Below are 25,904 nucleotides of genomic sequence, written 5' to 3' on the forward strand. Positions count from 1 at the left end.
AAGAAATCCCTCCCTTCTGGTCTTTTAGCGATCTGGCTATCTGCTCCTGCTCTGAACTTCACAGTCATGTTTAAAACACATCCAGGATTGTGATGATTCGACAGTGGACACTTTACTCACCGTGCAGAACACGGGAGAGACCATGTTCTGCAAATCATGCGGGACAAAGCACAATTGCACGGCTATGTTCAACTCTTACCGCCTTTGTACCATCCGAAGCAATAACACTCTTGTTTTCCTGTCGTAGATAGAGGTCGCGCACAGCTTCATTTAAAAATATTTGCATTTATGTGAAGATTTATTGCGCTTATATTTACGAAAATCAAGGCTTGAAACATTGCTTCGCCTGCCTAATTTTGGCGCATATAACGAGCTTTTTTAATGCCTAAAAATCCGACGTCTCGTCATAACTATCCTTGCACCCTCAGAACTAAGGGTCACCTAGAAATTTCAGTAATTTAAACAACTTCATATTCAAATGACTACACCAACATATGTGTCAGCTATAGCTGCCAGCGCCTTGTCAGTGCGATAGACAGCCTGTTGTGATAAAGTTTGGTTTAATGTAGACATTATTTTTAAGTGCCTCGCCACGCCATTGTTCTTCGCAAGTAAATTTTGCCAGAACAACTGAAATGCTGATTTAAGTTGATAATAATAACTACGATTGCAGAGCGCGCTACCTCAAGAGAAGAAAATAAAGAAGGCGCTTGGTGGTGTCACGTGAAGCCATGGTTCGCGTTCTCTGCTGGCGTCAATTATGATCACTAAAATAAAACTTCATTTGGCCTAGTTGGTACATATTACTGGGGCTAAAATTATAGCGCAAACGCCAATTCTTTGTCCTTCCTACTTTTAGGTTTAAAATTGTGATCACAGCGCAAGGTAAGACATGAGACAGAGAGCAACGAAGACGAGCGCTGACCCAGCGGTACTCAGCGCGGACCCAGCGTTGAGTACCAAGACCTTGCTACCTTTTGGGGCGAAGCACCTTAGGGCCGAGCCTTGTGCCCCCGGCGTCTAGCGTAGCTCCGGTTTACACTGAGCACGCGCCGGGAGCGCTCACCCCCGGCGCGTGCTCTGGTTTGAATGAAGACCGCTGGGGGCGCTTTTCCCACACGCGCTCTCTTTGGATGAAAGCCATGGATGAAAACGGTCGCTTCTGCATGAATGAAAAGGCGAGAGTGGCGGCGCAATTGCGAGCGAAGTCGAGGGGTCGCAAAGCTGTTGCAGCACGACGACGCAGACAACAAGCGGACCCCGCGGTGAAGGTTTCTCGCGCTTAGACGGCAGGACTACGCAGTAAATGGACAGGAAGAACGTAGATGTCCTTGGCTTAGTGAATTCTTTGCAATATCGAGCAGAGTTGCCGCATCCTGCCCGTTGCTTATCGGGACCGGCCACCTCAACACCATATACGCCTTATGACATCAATAAAACAACATTATATATACTGTACACACGTGTGTCACGCATTTTCATGCTCGATGTGGGCAATGTACGGGGGATTCACGGTTACACTAATGATCCCCGGTGTTTCGCCCACTCATCATCATTAATTTCGTGGATAGACGTGAAATTTTCTTTTTATCTTTGTCCCTGCACCCATCTGAATATGACTTTATGTCTTCGCGTATTTAATACACCATCATCCTTGTTACAGGTTTCGGTTTAGAGCTATTGTTAAGTGCGCATGTGCAGTAAGGTAGCCCTGGGCTTATATATGCACTGGCGTATGAAAGAATAAAGCAGTTGTTAGAGCGTGTGTCGTACGTTTCTTTTCCTCGTGGGTATCTTGTGCGTCGGCGCTGTAATTTTAGCTTCAGGATTCTGGTCACGGTGTGTGATATATACCGCGATTCTAGTTCAGCCATCTCGTATCTTCCCTCCTGTGGCATAAGAGTGCACAAGAGCCAACGCGTTTCCACCACGAGCCGCGGGACGCTCTCCTTTTTCCCTGGTCGACTAGCTACGATTGGCGCGGCGCTACAACCCCAAAATGGAAAATTGGCGTGGGCCGCCAGCGATACGACGCAAAGGCAGTGCGGGCAACAATGCAGCATTGCCTGCGTCTCGCATAATTTTAATTTCGCCACGTGTGGCGTTCCGTGCATTTCATCCAATGCCGCGTGCGTTTGTATTCTGTCGTTAAAGGAGCAGTGACATAAACTTTACACATATCGCGCTTTAGCACAAAAGTGTGTTATGCCTGGGCCCACCAAGGTTGTCATGAGGCATTTCCGTCATGGAAATACGTCAGCAAAATGAACGCCATCAAATGTCAAAACTAGAAGCAAAAGGTCCATTGACAGGAGTCGAACTCACGACCTCTCGGTCTGCAACCATGGCCGCCAGGCGTTTAACCCACTGCGCTGCCGATAAACACATGCCGAAAGCTACACGAAGCCGTCTTATCTCTCACACTTGCCTCTCACAGCGCTCTTGGTTAGCGGGGTGCGGTCGCCGTCTGGACGTCGATATCTCGATCTGGACGGGGTAGAGGAAAGTAATGCGTGGCCTCTGCGATTTGCTCCGGCGTTACGACCGTCCCATTCGGCTCGTTTTCTAATAGGGGAAGAGTAATTTCGTCACCGCTTTAACATACCGCGAGGTGGCGGCTTTAGACCAAGCCTCGCTCATAGCATCTATCCATATTAAAAATTGCTGTACGACACTCGCCTGGCTGTCGCACCGCGTATCTCGCTCGCCCTGTAAGAATTAACGGTCAGGCTAGAGGGGACACACGACGCGAGTGTCGTTCGTCTTCGCGTTTCACGACGCTTTGAATGAGTGTATATCGAGTATCATTGTTTATTATGTGCTTGTTTATGTCATCTTTGCGCGGAATTCACCATATGTGGTATCCAGGGGTATGTTAACAACATCAGCTACAGCAGGGGTTAGATCATGATAATGGGCATTGGTCATCAGGACGTAGATGTGCCACCAGGGATCAACGTGGGTGCGTCCACCTCAGGCGGTGCTATATCTGCCAAACCACAATAGGCATTATACAAGCTCTCATATATCAAAGCACTATAAATAATCAACTACTTCTGTGACGACACGTTTCACTTTCATGCTATACGGATTCCTATGAAGGAGGGATCAGCCATCTTTCTGCATCTACGTGTAGTTATTGACAACCTAGTAATAATTCGCCACTGATAATACCATGGGGGATGAGCGAATATCTGTAATATTGATTAGTATGACCAGTAACGAGCGTGGTTCAACACGGGTGCAAAGCCCGCCAATTTTCAGCGCTGGCAGAGCTGCCGCACGGTCACCCCCCGCGGTCACGCCCCGAAAGTGCCCCATCTGATTGCGGGGCCACACGAAACGGTGACGCGAGTTTTAGTTGCCATTTCGTCTGATAGACACAGACGTGTAGTTATGTGTTCGTCATCACCTTCGGCATCGCCGCCGTCATCAGTGTCTGCAACTTATGAAGAAAATATTGAGATTCTGAAAGCCGCTGCGATTCGCAAATCATTTTCGCTTCGATCCTTTGCAAAGCAGTGATTCTGAAATCGACGCCGAGTGTCGATTGTAGCAGCAACGAGGAGGTACGCGGAGACGCACGCCTGGACCATGCTGGCTGTCAAGAACACAGAACAGGAAGAAACATTGTGGAGAGGACAGGCGCTCCTTTCTTGTCCACAAAAGGAAGCAGTCCGGTGACTAACAACAACGAACGCTTTATTCAACGATTTATTAAAGGTGAAATAAGTACGCACTGCTGCGCCATTTGCGTCTGCCGATTCTTCCATTACGCCGGTACTAGAATATATTCTAGAGTGTACTAGAATAAGAAGTACACTCTAAAGGCTCGTTCACACCTGCGACTAGCACCGGTCGTCCGACCACTTGCGACTGCAAGTAAAAAAAGCCGGCAGATCCCACGCATTGTGGGAATCGATGTAATGCGAAGCAGCCAGCAAAGAGCTGCATACATCGTCTTGTATGTCATTGAGAAAAATGCGTGTCATGGTTTTCATGTTAACTCCTATTATTTATGTTCGTCACACAGTAACGTCGCGCAATACCAAATTCGGGGTCGATCAAGCTAGAGAAACGGCCGCCAGCGCCCCATGAGTGTGGCACGCAAGTCATGCTGTACATGACATACGTGTCATGACTTTCATGTTAACTCGTGTTATTTATGTTCCTCACACGGTCACGCCGCAAGATACCAATTTTGGTGTATATCAAGCTAGCGAAGCGGCCGCCAGCGCCCCATGAGCGTGGCACGTAAGTCATGCTGTACGTGACATGCGTGTCATGATTTTCATGTTAACTCGTGTTTTTATGTTCGCCACACAGTCACGTCGCGCAATACCAATTTCGGGGTAGAGCAAGCTGGCGAAATGGCCGCCAGCGCCCCATGAGCATGCCACGTAAGTCATGCTGTACATGACATGCGTGTCATGATTTTCATGTTAACTCGTGTTATTTATGTTCGTTACACAGTCACGTCACAAGATACCAATTTTGGTGTATATAAATCTAGCGAAACCGCCGCCAGCGCCCCATGAGCGTGGCACGTAAGTCATGCTGTACATGACATGCGTGTCATGATTTTCATGTTAACTCGTGTTATTTGTGTTCGTTACACAGTCACGTCACAAGATACCAATTTTGGTGTATATAAATCTAGCGAAACCGCCGCCAGCGCCCCATGAGCGTGGCACGTAAGTCATGCTGTACATGACATGCGTGTCATGATTTTTATGTTAACTCGTGTTATTTGTGTTCGTTACACAGTCTCGTCACGCAATACCAATTTCGGGGTAGGTCAAGCTAGCGAAACCGCCGCCAGCGCCCCATGAGCGTGGCACGTAAGTCATGCTGTACATGACATGCGTGTCATGATTGTCATGTTAACTCGTGTTTTTATGTTCGTCACACAGTCACGTCGCGCAATACCAATTTCGGGGTAGATCAAGCTAGCGAAAGTGCCGCCAGCGCCCCATGAGCGTGCCACGTAAGTCATGCTGTACATGACATGCGTGTCATGATTTTCATGTTATCTCGTGTTATTTATGTTCATTACACAGTCACGTCACAAGATACCAATATTGGTGTATATCAAGCTAGCGAAACTGCCGCCAGCGCTCCATGAGCGTGGCACGTAAGTGATGCTGTACATGACATGCGTGTCATGATTTTCATGTTAACTCGAGTTTTTATGTTCGTCATACAGTCACGTCGCGCAATACCAATTTCGGGGTAGATCAAGCTAGCGAAACTGCCGCCAGCGCCCCATGAGCGTGCCACGTAAGTCATGCTGTACATGACATGCGTGTCATGATTTTCATGTTATGACTTGTAATTTATGTTCGTCGTACAGTCATGTTACGCCATACCAATTTTGGTGCACATTCGATGAACCTAGCGACCAGGAGAGCACAAAGTCGTAGGCGGCTAGATAGATAGATAGATAGATAGATAGATAGATAGATAGATAGATAGATAGATAGATAGATAGATAGATAGATAGATAGATAGATAGATAGATAGATAGATAGATAGATAGATAGATAGATAGATAGATAGATACGCTCAAAGTCGCAGAAGTTCGCTAAGAAATGCTTCGCATTTAAAAGCGACTCAAAGCGACAGATGTTCACACCTGCGTGCGACCTATATATGTCGCCACATAGAGTTCACGTCTGCTCGTATATAGCTCGCATTGCCATTTGCCCCGTAAAATAAGGTGACGTCCTGTTCCTGCGCATGTGACTGGCTCAGAGCTTTGCGGCTGCAGTCGCGCGACTGAAATATCGCTCAGCGAGCTACTGAGCCAAAGTAGTTGCTTTGCAACCAACGCGACTATTTGCGACCGTCTCGACGAGTCGCAAAGCGACTGACTTGGTCGCGCGACCGGTGCTAGTCGCCGGTGTGAACCAGCCTTAACGCGTCGACGCTCTGCGCGTCTCGTCCTCAGGCAGCCGTCCGCGGGCTGGCGCGTTTCGCCAATGTCACCATCAAGCTTTAAAGAACAGCACAGTCTCTTGGAGTGTAAGGCCAGCGCCTGAGGAGGCGTTGCTAAGGCCAATGTTCAATGCATCGCGGAGACGCGTGGAGAGACGCAAGTTGCGGGCGCTGTCCTACCTGGAAGCTTTTAGAAACGGCAGTTCAAGCTCTCAGCCACAATGAAATTCCTTCTTGCGGTACTTGAAACCCCAATGGTTTAAGTCACGCACAACTGTTTCACGACATGCAGGCACGTAATGCTATTGAGATCGTCACTCCGAATTATAAGACGCTAACGAGCACACGACAAACCACTCGATGTGGCGTGGCGCCTATGCACAATTTGAGACGAACCAACACAGATTTAATAGAAGTGAAGCCGGTGCCAGGCGTCGCCGCCAGTCGGAATCACAATAACACTGAGATCGTTGACGTTATCGTTACTAGCGTATCGTCACTCAGCGACTTGGGCGTGGCCTGGGGGCCAGCTCAACACGTCATAATCCGTTGAGCCTTCGCGCGCTGTTTGCCCTCGAAATAAAATAACTTCTACGTAACGCACACAATTCATACATCGCTAAAAAAACTTACGCATACCAAGCTATCGAGTGAACGCCACATGTCACCGTTCCATTAATAACGCGGAGAACGACGAACGACGCATGGCGTCACTAAGCTTGAAGCTTAGTGTGGATGTATTTGATTTTGTTTGAATGTTACATGGGGCAATAAAGAAAAAAATATGACGCATGGCGTAATTGTCTAAGGCAGCGCGCTGCGGAACAAGGGGTCGCAGGTTCGAATCTCTGGTCGCGCACTTCTGAATTGTTATTTATTTGTGTGTTTTACATATACATACATACATATACATATCCGATACATGATAGCCACGGCGACGGCGATGGCAACAGGAAAAAATTGGCCGCGTATCTGCGTGCTTCGCTGCAAATGTCGTCTAAAGACGATAGAAGAGGCGCTGCGCGAGATATGGACGCCATCTGGCAAAACGTCGGGAAACATGAGTGCTGTGTTGCGGGCTGGTAGTCCCGGCGCAGCAGCAAGCGAAGAGCGGCTGTGACCAACGCGACCGGCGGTGACCAACGCGACCGGCGGGGACGCCAGCCAGCCCGAACACGCGGTTTGACGTGAAGTGCCAAAGCAGAAGAAACGTTCGCACTCAACGAGTATTCTCCACACACTCTTTTATTTACACGCCGCCTGGGTAAAACAGGAATGCCAGAGCGGCGCCCCATGGCATTCGTGCAGTACAATGAACCGAAACCGAAACACAACAATGAGCTCGTGCGGAGGGCACGGAGGAAGGCAAGTTTCAGCGCAGTCGCATTTTCAGCTTAGGTTAAGAAACTAGGGTCTCTAGAATTACGCATCTTTGTATTTTATATTAAAGGAACACACCACCTAATACTTACCTAGTGATGTTGCGCCTCAGATATGCGTAATGTTTGCTTTTCGATCAACAATGTACACAAGTATGAACCTAGTCAGCCGTTCAATATGGCTGGCCTTCGGGCAAGTGGTTCAACTTTGGCCGTGTGGCTGAATCGAGTGACGTGCCGACAAACAGAAAGACAGACCAAAATTTCTGCGTTTAAGTTCCCCAAGAAAGACTATCGTCTTTAAAAATTCGCTGAGAGTGTCCCTATTATTGCTATCGCAATAAAAGCTAGCCCGATGCTGTTGCAACGGGCTATATTGAAATGATGAAGTGTAGAATGCAAAGGTTTCTGCACTTACTGTTTCCACGTCGTTTAGATCTTTTGTACTCGTAACAAAGATAAGGTTGTCGGCGATTACACTGCTCTTTTCGAGATTGAGTGTTATCTTATCACTCAGCTGGAGAACCAAATTTCCGGCGGTGTTGCGCTCCTCCAAAATGAGTGGATATACATTATATGCTTTTGGTGCTTCAGGAAACAGTTCAATGAAAAAGAGACAATGTACGTATGAGCACACATTTCAACTTTTTACAAAGAACTAACCTCGCTTACTCATTAAGTTTATGGAATGTTTAAGTATCAAGAAGAAAGTACGGCAAGATCAACTCTCTGGGTTGTTTGGATGGTAGAATGACTACGAGCTTTCGTAGCATACAAAATGAACTTCCTTTTCATGCCTAAGATCTAAAAGTACCGTACTTGTCTCTGTGAGAGTTTCGTCTTATTGGTTACGACATTCACAAAAAGCAAAAATAAAGGAATCTGTTGGAATTCTGGCACCTTTGGAGTGTGGTAACCAGTCTGCAGTTCATTTCACCATTTTACGAAAAATTTCTGCAAACAAGCTAACAGCTTGGTTTTGTTAAGCTGCAGTTGCAGTCATGCATGCTTAGCAGGAACTCTCGCATGCACATCAAATACAAGTGTGCATTAGGGCATATTTCATGCATAGAAACACCTTTGTCAAAATAGGTGGAGTACAGCCGAGCACATACATTAAAAAAGCTGCTCTAGAACACTGCACAGAGTGATTCGTGACGTTCCAGTAGTCCAATACCGGAAAGAGTACTGTGGTACTACAGTAATTCGCACTGGTGTTGTGCGTCGTTAGGCATTAGAATTGATGGATCACTAACGATGCAAACCTTACCATGAAATTTTGAAATGTGTATTTGTTCACTCACCTGCATAGCATGACAGTATAACCACCTGCAAGAGGTAAATAATAAGAAGCATCTTTTGCTCAGTGTTGTGCATGATAGACGTTCAGAGCACCGCGGGACACGCGCTATATCTGATGGTTCTGCTGTCGTGCCCACGACTTAATATTGAACACGTCTTACTACACCTTGTATGTCCAGCCCTGTCAAAAGGGTGAGAACTGCACCGGTTGACACAGATCATGTGGCTGATACGCTTGCTACATGTCATATGGATGTTACGGGTGCAAAGGTGCCGCGTTGTTTACAGGTGGGCTTCTTTGAAGAAAGATGTGAAGTAGGGGCACTCAGATATGATAGCGCGGTTGTCCGTTGCACACGTCTTTTGAGTGCTGACAATGGGCGTCTTGATTGCCTGTTGTCCATGATCGCCTATGTGTTACGACGAATTGTCTGAGCGCCGATTTTATCTTGTACGGCTCATCACCGATCCTCTTGAAAGCGGCACCTGGTATAACGCTTTCAAACACTCTGTCAGAAATTGTGAAAGGCAATGATTGATCAGCACACACTTCGCAGAAACACTGATCATACCACGTATTACTGTTAACTGTGACGCAGGTTGATTTCTCACTTCTTGGAAGGTTACGGGATGAATTTTGTATTTTAACGCGATAGCGTTAAAGAGCTCGTATCGCAGAAATTCCGCCGTCGGTGTCGGCATCGGCACCGTTGGTTGTGAGCGAAAAATCATCATCTTGTTCGTGACCGAAAAATCCAAAAAGCTGCAAATAAAATAAATAATAAAAATGTTGGGTCCGAGTGAGAATCGAACCCAGGCCGTCTGCGTGGCAAGCAGGTGTTCTACCACATAGCCACGCCTCTGCTTAGAGCTGCACTGAAAGTAACTTTCATGCTTCCCAAAAATACGCGTCCTGTATACAGGTGTCACAGTACGAGATGTAATATCGGAGTAATATTGCGTGGTACAAGCGTACATTGCCATCGGGCGTCACACCATGTCAATATCATAACGACTTGGTGGTTTAAAAACAGCAACCCATTACAGAAGGCACACGCATTACTGCGCGTATTACCTTAAGACCACGTAGTGGGTGCATCGCAACTTCGAAAACGTTTTTTCCTGGTTTAAAGCATGCTACCCATTACATGAGGCACAAACCTTAGTGCGCGCGTTCCGTTAAACACTCGTAGTGTTCGAAGTGCGCACTAGGGGCAGGATAGTGCTATCCCATTCAACTCTTAAAGGCGAAGCTTAAGCGTCCCCCAATTTTGTATTTATCGGCCAACTTCAATTTCCTGAACATGAGGGATTAAAATGGTGTTATTTTCACCACAGATAAGAAAAGTGAGGAGCCTTTCCTCTATCGTGAAAACGGGGGCAAGTGAAGCTTGACGCGTGCATGCCTTACCTACTTTCTTTCTTTCTTTCTTTCTTTCTTTCTTTCTTTCTTTCTTTCTTTCTTTCTTTCTTTCTTTCTTTCTTTCTTTCTTTCTTTCTTTCTTTCTTTCTTTCTTTCTTTCTTTCTTTCTTTCTTTCTTTCTACGACATTGCACAATTTGCTCCCTCCTAACTTTTTCTTTGCTCAATGTCGGAAATTGTACCTTCATCACCGTGCTTAGCCGTGATGAGAATCCAAAGCAGTACAGCTACCACGTTTCCACCAAATGTAATGGAGCACTCTTCACACACAACAAAAGCACGCCAAACAATTCTTCATTCCGGAAGCCACAGCCTCCATCTTTTACCTTTCACACTCTTCGTCTTCTTGTCCACTATAGTGAGCCCAAACTGGAATGAAAGGCTGGAGTAACAGACTGGATTCCAATAGAAGGGGCAAGCAGAAAGCTAGTTGGGTAGGGGAGATTAAGAAGTTTGCGGGCATAACGTGGCCGCAGCAAGCACCGGACCGGATTGATTTGCGAATCATGATAGAGGCCTTTGCCCTGCAGTGGGCGCCGTCAGGCTGGTGATGACGATCCTGAGCCCGTGTCCCTCCGGCACATACTCTACCCCGTAAAAGTACGCTGGATTGCTGTAGATTCCGGTTTTCATGTTGCTCCGAAGAACCGAATTGAGTGTGCTGTTTGTCACAGGAACGTTTTATTATATCTCTAAGATTATCTAAAGCTCCAAAATGGAGAGAACGCATCTTTCACATGGCAATAAATCAAGGTTCACTAAAATGCAGAACGAAGATTGTGGACAAGATTTTATCGATGTCTACGCGTGAAACCGAACCAAATAGAGTGGTAGGCTATGTGATGTTGCATAGTCTGAGGTGCAAAGAAACGATGCACGACCAATGAACATCTTAGCAGACACAGCTGCATAAAATTATCGTGATTGGCCTGAAATTCTAAGGAAATACAAGAATGATGGGCAACCATCAAGGATGGAAAAGTAGCTTCTACAGAATCTGTTGATATTGAACCGTTCTATTAAATAACGGCGGACTACGTGTTGGCATTTCGGCTTCTCGCTCACGCATGTTATCGGTCATGGACATGTAAGGTTGTTGTTGAACGGGCAAAGAGCTTCCGGGCATAATGGTGCCTTTCTGCCTAGTGGTAGATCAGCCTAGATCAAAAAGTATGAAATGCCTCATTGGCGCCATTTTCAGAAACTCAATGTTGGCAACCGGATTCGCTTTTGACATTACACAGGTAAATGCGCAGAAGACGAAGACAGAGAAGAGGCTTGACGCGCACGAGCGCTGACTTAAAAAATATTTTCTTTGGAAACAAGCAACAGCATACAGTGTTTGTCCGGAAAGTAATGTCATTGATTGAACGGTAAAATGCCTATATCATGATTCTGAAACAGCGCAACGAAAGGACATGTAACACAGACGAAGAAGATGACACGAAGACATAAGGCATTTTAGAAGGTTGTTCGATGGCACTAAGCGGCATAAGACCTTTTAAGGCGGTCGTAAAGAGGTCAGCGCTGAAGCCGGAGCTGGACGGCCGTCAACGACCATCACCGATGGCAACGCGTCAGTGCACACCGCCTTCACCTTGACCCGCTTCCTTGTCGATTCAAAGGTGCCAAGAGTTGCCCAGCAGCCCTACAGTCCTGACATGGCCCCCCCAGACTTCCTTTTTGTTTCCGCGCTTGAAAGCTTTCTTGAAAGGACATCATTTCGGCACAGTTGATAAAGTCATAGAGGCTTGCACCAAGGCTATTCCGGTGGAGACCTACCCTGACGCCTTCGATGCCTGGAGATCTCACTGGAAGCGATGTATTGTCGCAGGAGGAGCCTATTTTGAAACCTTTAGCAGTGTTGTACTGATCTGATCAATACATCGTTTTTAATCGCCTCATTGACATTAATTTTCGCACATATCGTGTATATCAATTAAAAAACTTAAGGCATCTTCGAAGTAGGGGTGCCAAGCCTAAAGGCATGGCGAAGCTGGGCGGCCTTCTTTGTTTCTGTTTATTTTTCTCTCTCTTTTTACTTTATTTCTTCGTTTTTCTCTCATCTCTTTGTTGTCTATGTCGTTTTTAGTTTTGTTCATTTCTCTCTCTTCGTTTCTATTTTTTTCTCTTTTTATCTTTACTTCTATTTCTTTCCTGTCTTTGTCTCTCTCCGTTTCTCGCTTGCTTCCAGAAAGAGCAACTTTAACCCTGTCATGTAACACCAACAAGCCCAGACTGCTACCTTAGTGAACTTTGTTTTTGACGTTGATGTCTCTGGCTACTCTGAACAATGGCAGATATACTTTAGCAGCTTCTAGAAAGGGGATATATGATATAAGTAAACGCCGCCATTTCCAAAAATAAAAGCAATTTTATACGCAATCACTAATTCTACCCTAATAATAATAATAATATCTGGGGTTTAACGTCCCAAAACCAAGATATGATTATGAGAGACGCCGTAGTGGAGGGCTCCGGAAATTTCGACCACCTGGGGATCTTTAACGTGCACCTAAATCTAAGTACACGGGCCTCAAACATTACTAATTCTACCCTATGAAAGTTAAGATAACCCTTGAAATGACAATAAAAACTCGCCTTCACGAGTAGAACGCGACAGCGTAATCGGGTCCCGTGCGCATCGCCTTCTCAATTGCTAGCATAGCTTCGGTTGTCGGTGGACGCCTCAACCGTGCCGTGAAAAAACGAACGACTGTGCGCGCAACATTGGCCGTTTCAAACAATCCTAGAACGCCTACTACAAGTACAGTTGTTAAGTGTCCACTACGCCGTAATTCTCCCTTTTGCGAATCAGTGAAGGGCCCGTCCGTAAGGCAACACGCGAACCTACGCACAGCTGCTCACATTGTTGATGCTTTTTCAGTTGCTGATGATTAAATATGTCTGAGCGCTTTATAATCAGTGGGCCTTTGAAACACCCACTCGTTGTGCAATTCACATGTTTTGAAGCCCGGCGTGATTCTACGCTTCTGCTACGCGATATTGCATGCGTTAAGGAGACTCCTTCCACTACATGCCATTCAAATAGTGTTTTTTTTTTTTTCGAAGCAGCTTCAAGCATTAGCGTGGGTTTGTGGTAGAACATCTGCTTGCCATGGAGACGGCGTGGGTTCCATTCTCACTGGAAACCGAATGATTTTTATTATTCATTTTATTTCCATCTTTCACGATTTTTCGGTCATGGACAAGGTGATGATTTTTTGCTCACAACCAACGACGCCGAAACCGATGCCAACGCCGAAATTTCTGCGAAACGAACTTTTTAGCACTATCGCGTTAAAAAAATTCCGATTGTGCTACGATACCGAGAACGTGCATATTAGATTGGCTCTGAATACCTGGGCACAATATGACGAAGTCGGTTTGGCTAAATTGTTGTGTGTGTCCGAGAAAAACAAGCTATTTCATTGTGAGCCGTACTTTTTGCGGCTTCAGCGCAGAATCACCGCACGCCGACATCTCATATAAATTGAACAGCAACGGTTGCATCTTCATTCATGTAAATGTCTCCTTATCTCTTTTGACTCAATCACTAGTGGGGTGATTCCACGAAAGATCGAACATGCCTGTCCGGTCGCAATTTTTGTTTTGCCTGGGTTTTTTGTATGTTATGTGGGCACATGCAAAGTGCACGGAACTGAAAATTTTATTTCCAAGAAACGCTCCCAGTGCGCCAAAAAATATTTGAAGGTGGTGGCGCGGGTCTCCTCTTTTTGCTCACTGCAATGTTTTCGGATTTCACGGCCGAATTTAGCGCGAACTATAAATGATGTGTCGACAATTTTCTTTCTGGTTTTAATACGCATTACTGTGAATTACGTCCATGCTTTTTTTATGCCGTTCTCAAAAAGAAGAATATGTGAAAAAATGGCAAACACGGCCGAAATCAAAAAAGGGTCCTAAGTTTGAGGCACCTTGGCGCCTTTGCTAGTTCAAACAGAAACTTGAAAATAATGGCAACTATAGAAAAGAACCTTTGCAACATTTACACGGAAGATCATTTTCCTACGGGCAGCGCAAAAAAAAGAACAATATAGTTAAAGAAGCGAGTTTTTTCAAAAAAGTACATTTTCAAAAAATAAAATAAAAAAATCTCCGGTCTCAATTTTGACGACAATTTTTTATCGAAGAGCGCTTATGTCAGTGAACACACGGTTTTAATATCATATGTCCTCATTTGCTTTGTTTACGAGATATAACTGGCCAAAATGACCCTTGCTGTGTGTGCTCACTTCAGTGCGACTGATGGTTGTTATTAGCTTGCATTATGCGTAAATCACAGTTTTAATTATTCTGCTGCAGCAAAACCTTGCTCTGCTGGCTTTTCGTCAAGAAAAATGTGTTCTCAGATTTTATTTGTGTCTAGCGTGTGCAAAATTGGGCTGCTGCCGCCCTCTAAATGGCTAACGTGTAAACAGTTTGCAGCCTACAACCATCGCCTACAATCATCAGAGTAAAGATGGGCGCGCCTGTTCAAGATATCAATCGCTTCTTCTTCCTGAAGGAATGCCTGGTCTACCTCATCGCGGTTAGATGTAGACAGGTTTTCCTTGAGGAGCGTAAGGCAATGCAAGCAGATTTCCCAGGTGTCGCGAAGATCCTCAGACTATGACATTAGCTTCTGGAGGTAGGCAACAACAAAGAGAGCAAAGAAAAAAAAAAATCTGCGCAACGAAAACGTTTTCCTCAGCAATCTTCTTTTTGTGAACGCGTAAACAATCGGCACAGAACAATCGGACGTAGTCATGGGCTGCGCGCATCGCGTGTAGTGAACAGCTAGACCTAGAGCAAGCCGAAACGTTTATACAGAACGGCGCCGCACAAATTATCTCACATCTGCGCAGCTGCCATGAATGTCTTTCCAGAACTGCTCACGGTTTAACATTTTATGACTAAGGGTGTCTAACGGCTTTGGGCTCTAATAATCAATTTGTAGGCCGCACTCATTGTCAAAACTAAGGGTAATGTCCGTCTGCATGGCGCCACCAATGACCTCTGCTGTCCTCGACGTGGGAAAGCACTTTAGTAAAGTGGCAACAAAACATCATAAATTGGGCAGCTTCGGCCACTCATGGCTTAATCATGCCGCACCGCACGTTTTCTGGCTGTTGAAACGCTGAGGTAAAGGTCGAGATGATACAGGAAGAGGTTATCTGCGACGCCGAAAACATGTGATAGCGGGAATTGAAATAAACGGCTCGGAAATCTTTGAGCTAACTTTTTACAAATGTTGTTTAGGCACAGTGTGCGTCGAATGGGGAAGATGGTTAGAGCGTACAATGCACATAATGGAAGGGAAGCAAGCAGGCAGTGAGAAAACAACTGCATAACAGCGCGCCTGCTGATTATGGCATTTAGTTACAGATTAAGTTGGCCTTCGCTGCATACAGATGCTTTATTCTGTGTGCAAGGAGAGTTTTGACAAAGTGACCTAAACCATGTGTTCGCGGTGTCTCGCGTGCTTTGATTAGCGAATACTGGCGGGGTAAGTTGAGGTTGTAAGCTGCAAACTGCGTACGCGTTAGGCCTTTAGAGAGCGGCAGCAGCCCACCCCCGCACGCGCTAGACACAATTAAAGTTTGAGAATACATTTTTTTGACGATAGGACACCAGAGCAAAGTTTTACTGCAGGAAAATAATTAAAACTAGATTTACGTGCAATGCAAGCTGATGACAACTATCAATCGCACTGAAGTGAGCACACACAGCAAGGTTAATTTTGGCCCGTTAAATCTCGTGAACAAAGCAAATGAGGACATACATATTAACATGGTGTTTTCACTGACATAAGCGCTCTTCGACAAAAAAATGTCGTCAAAATTGAGGCCTGAGTTTTTTCTTTATTTTTGAAAATGTACTTTTTTGAATAAAACTCGCTTTTTTAACTATTTTCTTCTTATTTTGCGCTGCCTGTAGGAAAACGATCTTCCGCATAAATGTTCCAAAGGTTCCTTGAAATACTTGACACTGTTTTGAAGTTCCTGTGTGAAATGGGAAAGGCGCCAAGGCACATCAAACTTAGCAAACTTTGTTGATTTGGACCGGGTTTGCCTTTTTTTTCACATTTTTTTATTTTTGAGGACGGCATAAAAAAGCATGGATGTAATTCCCAGTAATGCCTATTAAAACCAAGAAAAAAATTTTCGACACATCATTTATTGTTCGCGTTAAATTCGGCCGTGAATCCGAAAACATTGCAGTGAACAAAAACTGGAGGTCCGCGCCGCCACCTTCAAATATTTTCTTGGCACGCTGGGAGTGTTTCTCGAAAATAAAATTTTCGGTTCCGTGTACTTTGAATGTGCCCACATAACATCATAAAAAACCCAGGCAAAACAAAAATATCGACCGGACAGGCATGTTCGATCTCTCGCTGAATCACCCTTTAGAGGGCGGCAGCAGCCCACTTTTGCACACGCTAGAACCAAATAAAATCTGAGAACAAATTTTTCTTGACGAAAAGCCACCAGAGCAAGGTTTTGCATCTGCAGAATAATTAAAGCTGAGATTTACGCACAATGCAAGCTGATGACAACCATCAGTCGCACTGAAGTGAACACAGCAAGGGTCATTTTGGCCAGTTATATCTAGTAAACAAAGCAAATGAGGACATATGATATTGAAGCCGTGTGTTCACTGACATAAGGGCTTTTCGATAAAAAATTGTCCTCAAAATTGAGACCGGAGTTATTTTTATTTTATTTTTTGAAAATGTACTTTTTTTGAAAAAACTCGCTTCTTTAACTATTTTTTTCTTTTTTTGCGCTGCCAGTAGGAAAATGATCTTCCTCGTAAATGTTGCAAAAGTTCTTTTCTATAGTTGACATTGTTTTCAAGTTTCTGTTTGAAGTAGCAAAGGCGCCAAGGCGCCTCAAACTTAAGACTCTTTTTTGATTTCGTCGGTGTTTGCCATTTTTTCACATTTTCTTCTTTTTGAGGACGGCATAAAAAAGCATGGATGTAATTCACAGTAATGCGTATTAAAACCAGCAAAAAAAATTGTCGACACATCATTTATAGCTCGCGCTGAATTCGGCCGTGAAATCCGAAAACATTGCAGTGAGCAAAAACAGGAGGCCCGCGCCGCCACCTTCGAATATTTTTTTGGCGCGCTGGGAGCGTTTCTTGGAAATAAAATTTTCAGTTCCGTGCACTTTGAATGTGCCCACATAACATATAAAAAACCCAGGCAAAACAAAATTTGCGACCGGACAGGCATGTTCGATCTCTCGTGGAATCACCCAGTGGCAGATCTTCTTGTTTAATACATGCCGGTCCTCTTGCTCCAGTGCTCATTTTCCTGAAGAATGTTGCAGCCATCGCTAATATAACTGTATATTTGTCAATTCTTCTCTGATCTCGGCGTTGTAAGGCAAAGTAAGTTCGGCGTAGGGACCAGACTGTGTCCCGGATGGCGAACCTCACTGACTTGAGCTACAAGATGGAGCTGGAGACGAAGAAGAAGAGGTGACCAGGGGCACGTTCTATATTTTTGTATGCTTGTTCGTTCTGACAACAATAAACCGAAGACGTCTCGTTTCTGCGGCCTCCCTGGTCTTTCTGAATCACCTTGTATTGGCCGGTTTGAATCGCGTAGGGACGATTTCTCATCTGTTGGTGAGCGCCTTAAAAAGAAAACTACAAAATAAACAAAAGTCGCGTGCGCACCAAATTTTTGTCTTCCTTTACTCCCTGCGGTTTCGCATTCCCCAACGGCTCGCGCCATGCCAGCGCGGCGGCGTATGCTGGCCGGCGCGTCCCACTTCACAGCCTCTAACGGTTGTTTTCCAGAAGCTGACTAAACTAGAAGAACCCCATAGAGCTCCGAACAGTCAACCTTGCCCGGTAACATGAATAGCGGTCTCAAACTGCGCTCGTCAGCGAAACTTGAGGCTAAAATGTGTTCATATAGGCGCAGATTTTGAAAAAAGACATTTATAGGCATTTGCAGGCATTTACGCACAAGCGCCAAAAAAAGGCATTTTTATGCACTGTAAAAAACTATAAAAGCGCTTCTTAACCTCTGATTCATGCTCATATATCACAGTGGGGCGATAGGAGCGCGAGGAAAAAAATAGGAATTTGTCTAAAGTCCGGTCTCCAGTCATCATGAATCTCTCTTTGTAAAGTAATAGTGCTCAACGCAATGCAGGCTTCCCTTCTGCTTTCGGCATACAAGTGCTGAAGCAATCGAACAAATCTGGCTGAACAGTTCCTGATACCGCACCAATGCACAAATTGAGCTTGACAATTATTTTTTTTCGAAATTGCGACAAACAATAGCGATGTTTTATTGAAGGAGGTACCTTCTGGTGAACATTTACTTAGCGCTTGTTTCAACGAACAACGCAGGGAAAGCCTAAGATGCATGAAGTTTTTTGTGTGGTCTCTGTTTTGTGTGGTCACTGAAACGTTTCTGCACAGCTAGATGCCGAAATTCAAGTAATATATATTGGAAGTTTTGCATCGTGCAATGTAACGAGCCAACCCGTACTGATTTTGTTGTTATTACGTTGCTCAATCAGTAAACAAATGTACATGAATAGGGCAAAAGAAGTAGTTGGAATGTGTCGATAGCGAGTGCCAGCCCAATTTAATTCCTGAATTTTAGCTAGGGTAGGCTTATATAGGTGCTAGATGAAATTGCAGGAAGTTCACCTGCTCTGCAAAGTCAAGTTCTATGGCATGCTGATGCATCTCCTGCCGACGACACCAGGCACTTTGTGACAGTTTTATATGTGTTAAAACGTAAATGTTTTGTTGAGGCAAATCATCGATAGGGATGAGGATGGCGCAGAGCTTTCAGAAGGGAATCGCCAATACACTCAGTTAAGAGCTTGCCTTGTCGTGAGAAAAGTTTATCCTACAGCGAAAGCTGTTATGAGATCAGAAGAACAGCCGATTTTGGCGCCGTAGTTCTCCGCGGCCGCCGCCGCCGGTGTCCGTTACTGCTATTGCGCGAAATAATAAATAATAAAATGAGAAGGATATTTCTAGGATCGGATGGCGTTTTACGCTCTGATCAATTAGGAATGAGACTATGGAAGAGCGTCCGAGAATGCCTTAGACGCTGATGCATGTTGGCGGGTGTCTGTAGTCGCAGTTAGGCCTGCGCGCCACTCAAAAATTGCCGGCAATGGAGCACTGGTGCTTCCACCTCCGGCGAGGGCGCGTGAACGTCGCGGGGTTCGATTGATCGGCGGCGGCATGGCGCTAACGGGGGTGAGGTAGGTTAGAGTTGGACGGGGGGAGACAAAGCAGTCCCTTGAACTTAGAAAAAAAAGCAAAACGAACGTGGAAGCGGGCTCGCCTTTTTCTGAGAGCTCCATCGTCTCCACTGTGAAGAGTCCGTCCATGGGAACACTCAAATAATCCGGTGCTTGGTTCGTTATCTTTACGTCTATATTTATTTATCTATTTACACGAGTAAAAGTGAAAAGAGCAACGTGTACAAACACATCGATATGTTTATTTATCTATGCATATTGTACCAGGTCCAAGACTCGAATAATATCCTCTATCCAGCGAATTGGGACGTCGCCGTTTAAATGAGCCCTGCAACACTTTTCCAAGTAACCATCGAATGGCTTCATCGAAGGAGGTTAGTGCCTCACGAATCGACCTCCGCAAAAATTTTTTCAACCTGTCAAGTATGAACGGAGTTACGTAGATTTGTCGCACACTGTAATTGCTTTCTCTCGTCTCTAGTACCGACGAGCGCGCTAGAAGCTAAGCCGGGAGGGGTGACACGGAAAAAAGAAGTTACGTCACGCATGCGTAATGATCTTGAGCACTTTTAAAGACGATAGTCTTTCTTGGGGAACTTAAACGCAGAAATTTTGGTCTGTCTGTCTGTCTGTCTTTCTGTTTGTCTGTCTGTCACGCAATTCAGCCACCCGGCCTAAGTTAAACCACTTGCTTACCGCCAACCCAACTTGAACTGGTACGGCTGTTCATACTTGTGAACGTTGCTGATCAAAAAGTTAATATTACGCATATCTGAGGCGCAATATCACTAGGTAAGTATTAGGTGGTGTCTTCCTTTATTAGAAAATACATAGATACGTAATTCTAAAGACCCTATAGTTTCTTAAGCTGCGCTGAAAGTGCCATGCTATGCGCGCCGACGGACGCCCTCTGCCACGGAGGAAGGAAACCCTCTGCACAAGCTCATGTTTCCCGACGTATTGCCAGATGGCGTACATATCTGACGCAGCGCCCCCTCTATCGTCTTTAGACGGCATTTGCAGCGGAGCACGCAGATACGCGGCCAATTTTTTGTTTTTTTTTTTTCGAACGCGCGGCTTACTTTCAGTGTGATAGCAAGCAAGCGCGCGGGCACGTGGCGGCTTCCCGCGGCGGCCTCTCAAATCAGCCAATGGCCGTGAATTCTTGTATATGTCGTGGTCATTTGAGTGTATGGCATAATTTGTAGAAGGAATAGGGAACGATTTCTAACTGACTTTGAAAATGAATTTTAAATACCTGGGCGCGCGATGCGCTTTAATGTTTGGCTCGCGTGTTCTTAGGAGCCTCTGCTACCGATCGGCAGCGTTTTCTAACCATGCTGAAAAAGTGTTGCAGGGCCCCTTAGATCCAGGAGGATACCGCCGTATTGAGGCTATGTAATGCTGGGGAGACTTGTAGACGAGAGAAAGATACGACAACTTCCGGTGAAGTGATGTGTGTAACGTTCCGATCTTCATTCGGATTAAAAGAAAATACAAATGGCGGCGCGCCGCAATTATTGAGCGGCGGCGGCATCGTGATCACTCTTACGACTTCGGCGTGCGTCGCGGCGGCGCACAGGGTTAGTCGCAGTATTTATTGTGAATTATTTACTAGAACTCGGATGACATGGGAAGATCAGTGACATTTAAACATTGATCCATTCCCTTGAAATTAGTTCAGCGTTAATGTGCCTCCAGAAAGAAAAACAATGCAACAAGCTGCAGTCATCTCAAGCTAAAAATTTTGTGACTGTTTAAACCAAATTTTATATAAACTAACAGTCTGCAGTTAGAATGTCGGGAAGCAGAAACGTATCCAGAAAGTCATAGATTGAAGCGTGCCGTTTTTATTCATGGAAATACTTTGATGTAGCTGTTTTCATGGGGCTGCACACACAGCCACCAGTAGTAGATGTCTGTGTTTACTACACGCTGGTTTTAGCTTCAGTTTTAATTCTCTTGATACATGCTAGAGCCGGGATGAAGGTAACGAAATGTCTGTGAAACGCTGTATGACGTCGATGTACCGGAATAAAGTGAAAGTACGCGTAGGGCCGAGACAGCCCAATGGACGAGGAGGCTAAAATGCGTTGAGCTCTATGCAGTTAGGCAACGTGCTCTTGCAGTTTCTCATAAGACGTTACCTGCGTCTATATGGGATCTTTTTTTAAAACCTAAATGAGGCGCTGCAGTTGAGCAAACACGGCGCAAACATCTGGGTGTCCTCTTCAATGCACAAATTTAACTCAATCATAAATATGGTATGAATCATATTCTCATGCGTTCGTGTTTTATGCCAATGACTCTCTCTCACCAGTTAACAAGTGCTACGACGTTGACTATTGGTGTAAGAGAAGCGTTACATAGCGCAACCTTTCCGAATGTAATCAGCAGCGATGGTGAAAGATAGCCTGCGCGCCCTCTTTTCCAACTAATCTGCGCCGGCTTGAAACGTAGAGCGAGCGTAACAGACGGGTGGTTCGCTTCGTGTGGTGTGATACCAATCGACCTCTCGGCTTTTCCGCGCAACTCGTTTTAACGTGACAACGTTAACGAACTCGTTTCGCCGAAATTCTTGCGTCAGAGTCGGTTGCGGTGTGTTTGGTTGTGAGTGAAAATCAGCGTTGTTTGTGATCGAAAATTCGAGGTAGATGCAAATTAAAAGAAACAAGAAACCTTCAGTTAGAGTGCGTCCGAGAATTCGAACCTGCGACCCCTCGCTCTGTGACGCAATGCGTTTAGCAGCTCGGCCACCACGCTTACACCTTCCAGCATACTCGTTTATATACACAATTTAGCGTTGGTGGTACGCACGTCTCGGAGGTTCCTCAGCGGCTTGACTAGCACCCGCAAGATGGCGCAAAGAGCCCAAGGGGCACACTTTGGAAAGGCATTGCCCCGTAGTGTGGCTGTGTTTCGTCGCGTGGCATGCATGGATATTGTAGCCGGCGGACGTCCGAACTTTGACTTTCCTTGTGGCACGGTTTAAGTACCAACCACTGGCAAGCGCCGGCACGCGTTCCACGCGCCTACGCGTCAAATGCGTCGCGGCGCGCCCCGTGGAGGAAAAGGGCGCGCAACCACTGGCAAGCGTCGACCGCGCGTCCGCGCCGACGCTCGCTTTAGGCAGAGGCACAGTGTTGCTTGATCTTTTCGTTTAAAACTGTCCATGTACAGCCTAGAACGGTGCGTTATCAATCGAAGCGAATTAGACTGTCGTTAAAATATTGATTGTGCTTCACCCACCACTTTTTTGACTATTTAAGAAGTAATTAACATCGCAATGACCAAAGTAACAACCACGGTATGCACAAGTAATCGACATCGGCGCGTGCGCTGCTAAGTTCACGTCTGCATCACGGGACACAGCCAACGATGTTTGCGAGATCGCCAACACTTATGCGATCGCCTTGTTGACGCCTGTTCACGGCCATGCTATTAGTGCCCAACACGAATATAATCATCCTGTTCATGAAAATGGTTCTGCTCCAAGAAGCGGACGGGAGCGGCGTCGCCCGCACCGTCGGTGGGCGTGACGTCGTTTCTTGGCACGTACTTTAGTTACGAAAAAAAAAAGGAAATAGACGTTTGCTGCAAAGTCCAAACGAGGTGCCCTAAAAATTCGCCGCATAATGACTAATACTTTTCAAATTAACAAAAAGACGGCTTTCCCGCGTACCACGGGTGTCACCGTGACTAATATTCTAGCTGCCTAATATGAGTTACAGTTTATTACATGGGCCAACATTGAGAAGTCCGAATCCTGGAGCAAGCATACATACTAACTCAAGTTTTTTTCAGTAGCATGGAAACAAGAAACCAACATTACTGGAAACTCACAGTTACTTATGTCGCGTCTAGCAACAAAATGCAGGTAAACTGTAGCACTGCAAGTATGGCCTGACTTTCTTGTTTTCTAATAAATGAATATGCACTGTTCACCACAAAATACGCATAGAGTTCATAATTAAGCAGCTTATTTATTTATTTATTTTCAAATATTGCATCCCAATGCAGGGCTACTGCAGGAGTGGTGTACATGAATACAAAAGGAAAGAATGTATTCAATATCGCAATAAGTGCTTCAACAAAAGCAGATATCGCCACCTGTTGAGTTCAACTGGGTAAAAAATGAGAGAAATAGAACACTAATATCATACAAGCGCCTCCAAAAATCAGATACATTCATTTCACGAACGGAACCAGGTACATCATTCCAGTGTTCGTAAATATCAGAAAAAACTGTATTTGAACATGTTAGTGTGCACAAAAAAATGGGTTATGTTAAGATTGTGATTGCAGCTGTGCACTGTGTAGTAGGCTTTTGGACGTTGTCTGTAGTCTAAATATCCTCTAACGCAACAAACCACACCTGACATTTCATGATGCGACAGATATCGGTCATAAGATTGGAATCGAGCACTGGTTTTTGCACGTTGTGTGTAGTCGAAATATCCTCTAGCGCAACAAACCACACCTGGCACTTCATGATGCGACAAATATCGGTCATCAGATTGGAACCAAGCACTGTGTAGAAGGCCTTTGGACGTCGTCAGTAGTCAAAATACCCTCTAATATAATAAATCGTGCCTCAAACTTCATGATGCGACAGATATCGGTCATAAGATTGGAACCAAGCACTGTGTAGAAGGCATTTGCACGTCCTCAGTAGTCAAAATACCCTCTAACATAATAAATCGAGCCTGAAACTTCATGATGCAACAGATATCGGTCATAAGATTGGAACCAAGCACTGTGTAGAAGGCCTTTGGACGTCGTCAGTAGTCAAAATACCCTCTAATATAATAAATCGTGCCTGAAACTTCATGATGCGACAGATATCGGTAATAAGATTGGAACCAAGCATTGTGTAGAAGGCCTTTGGACGTCGTCAGTAGTCAAAATAACCTCTAATATAATAAATCGTGCCTCAAACTTCATGATGCGACAGATATCGGTCATAAGATTGGAACCAAGCACTGTGTAGAAGGCATTTGCACGTCGTCAGTAGTCAAAATACCCCCTAATATAATAAATCGTGCCTCAAACTTCATGATGCGACAGATATCGGTCATAAGATTGGAACCAAGCACTGTGTAGAAGGCATTTGCACGTCGTCAGTAGTCAAAATACCCTCTAATATAATAAATCGTGCCTGAAACTTCATGATGCGACAGATATCAGTCATAAGATTGGAACCAAGCACTGCGTAGAAGGCCTTTGCACGTCGTCAGTAGTCAAAATACCCTCTAACGTAATAAATCGTGCCTGAAACTTCATGATACAACAGATATCGCTCACAGGATTGCACCACAGCACTGTATAAAAGTATTTGGCAAGTTGTCTAACATAGCTAAACTGAATGAATGTCTTCATATTTCAATTATGCTTAAGTGCATGCATAGTCTAAGTCAGTGCATATACAAAGAACTGAACAGAAATGAAATAGTCCTTGCAATACATCCAAGGATTTGGCATTTGAAACCATCAAATAATTATTTCAGCTGGATTCAGTCTGGAGGAAGAGATAAATATGTGCACAGTTTAGAATGGTCTCACAGGTGTCTGAGGTTCAAGTGAGGCACCGTTTGAATTCCTTCTAAACAAAGAGCAGCACAGTAATATTGCACTTTCATTCCTTCTGCACATACGTGTGATGTCATGCTCTTCTCTTCTTACTATCGTGTCATTGTGCACCTCAGATTTCAATGGAGGTGCTTGTCACTTACAAGCTTTTTAGCAAATTAGCTGTCCAGCTGTAAACCAAACACATGTTATATTTAAGTAAACTGTAAAACGATGGAGAAGCGCCACTGTTCACATTCTCCCGTCTATGAGTATCAGAAAAGACTAGGGAGAATGTGTGTCAGAATAGACAACCTGCAAAACAAGGCATGTGCAACTGGGCATGTGCTAAGGTGTAGTTGCACGGCAGAGAAGCAGACCAAGAGTCAAGAAGTGAAATAGCAGGCAACACAAGCAGCACTTAATCATGCAACTTTCTTTTTCGATCACCACACTCGCGCACGTTCGAGCTTCTATTTTATACATGAATGGAAATGAGACCGCTGACAGCTGAATGTGTCGGCGTCGCTGGTACCCGGCACGAAAACACGTCACACTGCTACCAACAAGCGCACGCTTGTTGTTAGCTTGGCAACACACGCAAACGATTTGCGCCGAAGTCAACCAATGTTTCAGCGTCGTAAAATCCGCAAATCCTCCTCATGTACGTTGTCACATCACCGAAATGCGTTGGCAAGTGCGATGTTCGCTTTCGGCAATGATGAGGCGAATGGCGATGTTGAAAACAAACACACTGCGGTCAATTTCCTTCAACCAAACTTCCTCACATGAGCTGGTTCACACGAAGTCGACGGTAGAGGCCTACGCTGAATGCAGACGACACCGCTCTGAATTGACTTCGCGGTAGGCGAGGGCTCACGCTGAGGTCTTCAAACCTCCGAAGCATGTTTACACCCGTTCCGAGCGCAGATACACACAGATCAGAGCACAGAAGCAGCGACATGCCGCAGTAGTAGGTACGATGTTTTCACTGGGTCGACGATCGCACACAAAACCGGGGCAAGGGCAGCCGGGAAGCATTCGC

The 25,904-nt window shown here is 45.2% G+C and overlaps 1 protein-coding gene across 1 annotated transcript in view; it reads right to left on the reverse strand.

Moving 5' to 3' along the window:
* Positions 1-8,771, reverse strand: part of LOC119401421 (venom metalloproteinase antarease-like TtrivMP_A) — a 75,821-nt gene extending 67,050 nt beyond the window's left edge. Inside the window, exons 1-2 of the mRNA XM_037668207.2 lie at positions 8,621-8,771; positions 7,735-7,904 (exon numbers count right to left, since the gene is read on the reverse strand). Coding sequence (XP_037524135.1) covers positions 7,735-7,904; positions 8,621-8,693 — 243 coding nt within the window. The 5' untranslated portion in view covers positions 8,694-8,771. The remainder of the gene's footprint in view (positions 1-7,734; positions 7,905-8,620) is intronic.
* Positions 8,772-25,904: the final 17,133 nt, after the last annotated feature.

Source organism: Rhipicephalus sanguineus, chromosome 8, assembly GCF_013339695.2.
Source record: "Rhipicephalus sanguineus isolate Rsan-2018 chromosome 8, BIME_Rsan_1.4, whole genome shotgun sequence".
NCBI lineage: Eukaryota > Metazoa > Arthropoda > Arachnida > Ixodida > Ixodidae > Rhipicephalus > Rhipicephalus sanguineus.